The following is a 4017-nucleotide window of genomic DNA, read 5'->3' on the forward strand; positions in this document are numbered from 1 at the left end:
GCTTTACACAATTGATGTGTGTATGGATTGTGATAAGAGTTGTATGAGCCCCTAATAAAATGATTTTTTTTAAAAAATGGAACACCTCCTGTGTGGCCACTCGGTGTGCTAGGGCCTTGGATAGAAAAATGAGTAAGTTCACTTTTTTCTTTGAAGGGATTGACATTTTAGCAAAGGGGAGGTAGGCTAACAAATACTATGGCATGTTATATGTAGGGCAGAGGTATAGTTTGAGCTCCTTGTGGACCCAGGTGAGGAAATGGTTAATCTTGAGGCTGGGGGCAAAGTGGGGGAATGCAAGCCCTGGCGAGGAAGTGATATTTGAGATGGACTGGAAGGATGAATGAAAACAGGCCAGGTGGGGAAGTGTCAAAGGCCAGCGTTCCAAGTGGACAACGTAGTATGAAAAGCTGTGGCTTGGTCAGAGCCTATGTTTGCAGGTGGCCTGTCATGTCAAGAAATAGGAGCTTGATCCTTGAGGCTTTGGGGCGCTGTCAGATTTGTGAGATCCATGGTGGGAAAGCTCAGTAGAACGTGTTAACCGATACAGAGAATGTTCTGCCACGTTATAAGGGAGACTAATTGGTTTGAGGGAAGTTGAGTCCAGATATCAAGTTAGATATTTCCCAAAGACCACTGGAATTAGGAGTCAAAGTAAAGGTGGTGTTTGAAGCAGTGGGACTGAACCGATTGGGCAAGGGCGCGTCACGGGCAGGTAAGGAGAAGCGTCTGGGGCTGACTGCTGAGAAAACGAGTTGAAAGGCTCGAGAAAGAGAGAACTGGAACCCCGCTGCTGTCAATCTGAGTGATCCTACAGGAAGCAGCCTGCTGACGTCTCACATCGTTTCCTCTTCCTTCCTAGGAGAACATGAGAGCCTTGACCAAGGGGGTCCAGGCTGTGATGGGCTACAAGCCTGGGAGAGGCCTGGTGACCACAACTAGTCAGTGTTCTGAAGCCGGGGCTGGGAAGCCCTGGAAAAAGCATGGCAACCGGAATAAAAAAGAGAAAAGCCGCAGACTCTACAAGCACCTGGATATGTGAGTGGGCCCGGCAGAAATGGCACCTGCGTCGTGTGGATGGACGGGCCTGGGCGCCTTTTCAGGACATGGCCTCTAGAAAGGACCCTGCTGCTGGCAGCACGACCCCTCGGCAGCCTTGATAGCAAGACTGACGATCCTGGAAGCGCCAGCTCCGACTCGGGTCTCCCTGGAGCCACCACCACCACCCCCCCACCCCGGACTGTGGTGCCTTCAGAAGACTGGCCTCAAGATGAGTGAATGGCTGCTGTCTCTGTTTGTTGTGAATTTGTACAAAGGTGCATAGTGGTTCATAAGGGTAAGTTTTTTAAAAGATAGTAAAATCAAGTTGCTAGTGACATGTCTTACTGGTTTAAATAAACAAATGCACTGCCATTTGAATGCACCATGTTTTCTCTGCAGGGTCCCTTTGCTAAGGCATGGCTGGTGTTTGAGGGGGATTCTCTTGAGTCCACTTTGTTTCCTGGTCTGACACAGTGGAAGAGGGAGCAGAGCTTGGTTAGAAGGGTATAAAGTGTGTCCTTTTGGAAGGTTAGTCCTGGGGAACATACCTCTGTTGGAACCCACTGTCACCATGAGCTGCTTCTACAGGTGAAGGCAGGTGTTGTGGAGCTAACCCATTTGTGGAGAGCCCCACCTACTTTGGATCATAGGCGTATTGTTACCAGGCACCGTTGAGCGAACAGCAGAAATACTGTCAGGTCCTGCACCAGCCTTGCAGTTGTTTGCAGCCACTATGACAATCCATCTTGTCGGTGGTCTTTTCTCCACCCCTCCACTCTCCAAGCAGACGTCCTTCTCCAGGGACTGGTCTGATAACACACCCAAAGGAGGGGAGAGGAGGTCTCATCGTGCTCACGTGGAGCATGCGGGCTGTACTCGTAAGGCAGACCTGTCTGTCCCTGTGGTCCGTGGTCCTCGCAGCGTGCTTCACTAAATTCGAAAGCGTCCACTTTTCTTGGGTAGCCCTTCCTCATTGCCCAGCTTTCCTAGATGGATGGAACCAGGAAAACACTGGCAGGGTGACAGCTTTGCTCTGTAACCCTCGAAAGTGCTCTTTGCAGCAGTTCCGCCCCCTGCAATACCTGGTGTCCTTCTTTGACTGCTGTTGCCATGAATAATGTGGACCCAAGAAAAACGAAGTCCTTCCCAGCTTCAAGCTTTTCTGTTGATCATGTTATCTATGGGTCTCGTGAGATTTTTTTCCCCATTATTTTGAGGTGTAACCTATACGGAAGGCCTCAAGCTTTGGTTTCATCTGGTGGTACTTCAGTTCTCTTAAGCACAAAACAAAACAAAAAATGGACCTACTGCTATTGAGTTGATTCTGACCAAGTAACTGTAGGACGAAAAGAACCGTCTCAGGGGTTTCCAAGGGTCTCCGTTTCTAGGGAGCAGATCGCCATATCATTCCTCCCTTAGAGAAGCTGGTGGGTTTGCTTCACAGCCCAGTGTTGTAACCGCTGAGCATCCAGAACTCCCGGTGGTCGTAGGCCACCCCTAATGTGAGTCCTGAGGCCGGCAAGGTTGAGACAGGCAGTTAGCTTTCAGTCAGTGTGGCAGACCTCAGCGCCCAGCCACTCCCTCAGCCCCTAGACCTCATGCTCCCCACTCAAGCTCCTGAGCCTGTTTTGTGTCCCAGATATTCGGAGTGTGTGTGCAATTTAGGCACACTAGAAAAATGCATTCTTCCCGTGCAGCTGTTTCAGGTGGGGGAGGCCTGCCTTTAACCACAGTATACTGAAGGTTGGTTTTTAATGGGTCAAATTCAAGGAATTCCTTGACAGTGCATTTCTTCACTGAACAGGTATGATTCACTAGCTAGCCAGCATGTGGCTGAAAGAACAGCATGAACAAGGCCCTGCGGCAGGGAGGAGTGCTGCGGGCACAGTCGGCCAGGGCCAGGCCCCGGGGCCTCTTAGGGATCCGCTGGCTTTCTTAAAAGCAGTGAATAAGCCCATGCATTTTCTACAGACAAGTAATAAGATGTTTCATCACTGGAGGCTTAGTCCAGGGCAAGGACCTGGGCCAAGGTGAACTCGGTGGACCTGCCACTGAAGGTGTTCTAGCATCTCGATGCCGGGCAGCTTGCTAAACCAGACGAGGACCATGCGTTCCCGCGTGGAAGCGTCCTCTGTTCCCTTGGTGAACAACAGGCACGGCCATGGCCAAGCAGTTCATCTTGAATAGCTGGAGAGTGTTTATTTAGAAGACACAGGGATCACAGCTAAACCACGAGACTTTGGAAAACTCTGTTTTTGGATAAAGTCCACATACCATACAGTTCATTTCCTTCCAAGTGTCATTCTGGTTTTCCATGGGCTCCAGGGGTCGCGTAACCCTCACACCCCGATTGCAGGACACTCCGTTACCGCGTTAAGAAGTCCCTTACACTTCAGCCATCAACCCCTAACCCTTCCCCTCTCGCAACCCCTCATCAGGGTTCACCTGTAGATTTGCCCCTTTTGTACATTTCCCAGATCTGGAACCTATATCGCTTTCTGTGACTCACAGAGTGTCAGGTTCATGCATGTTGTCACAGACACTGGCATGCATTCCTATTTTTGCTGGAAAAGAATGCATTGTATGGAGATGTCTTGCCCAGTTATCAGTTGGTGGACATTCCCTAACTGTTCTGTGCTTTGCACATTTGTGTTTACGTTGTAGGGGTGAACGTGTTTCCGCTTCTCTGTATTCCAGGAGTGGGATTGCTGAATCACACGGTCACGACCTGCTTGTTTCCAAAATGTACATCCAGGAGGCGTTGTATGGAGGCTCCAGTGTCTAGCAAGGATTAATGTCCCTATCCCCCACTCCCATAATCCTTTGGCGCACCTCAGCTCTGCAGCCCTTGCGAACAGCTGTGTATGCTGACCACTCCCTTCCTTAAGCCGTCTGCCTTCCTGCTTCCTGGCCCCAGAGTTTTCTCTTGTACCACAGGAACTGGACTGGGCAGTCTTGGAGGGAGGGGTGGGGGGG

General features: G+C 50.4%; 1 protein-coding gene across 1 annotated transcript in view; it reads left to right on the forward strand.

The window, feature by feature from the left end:
• LSG1 (large 60S subunit nuclear export GTPase 1) overlaps window positions 1-1413 on the forward strand; it is a 26881-nt gene extending 25468 nt beyond the window's left edge. The window contains exon 14 of the mRNA XM_013007152.2: window positions 863-1413. Coding sequence (XP_012862606.1) covers window positions 863-1042 — 180 coding nt within the window. The 3' untranslated portion in view covers window positions 1043-1413. The remainder of the gene's footprint in view (window positions 1-862) is intronic.
• Window positions 1414-4017: the final 2604 nt, after the last annotated feature.

Source organism: Echinops telfairi, unplaced genomic scaffold, assembly GCF_000313985.2.
Source record: "Echinops telfairi isolate 266 unplaced genomic scaffold, ASM31398v2 ScPeMD7_17;HRSCAF=63, whole genome shotgun sequence".
Lineage (NCBI taxonomy): Eukaryota > Metazoa > Chordata > Mammalia > Afrosoricida > Tenrecidae > Echinops > Echinops telfairi.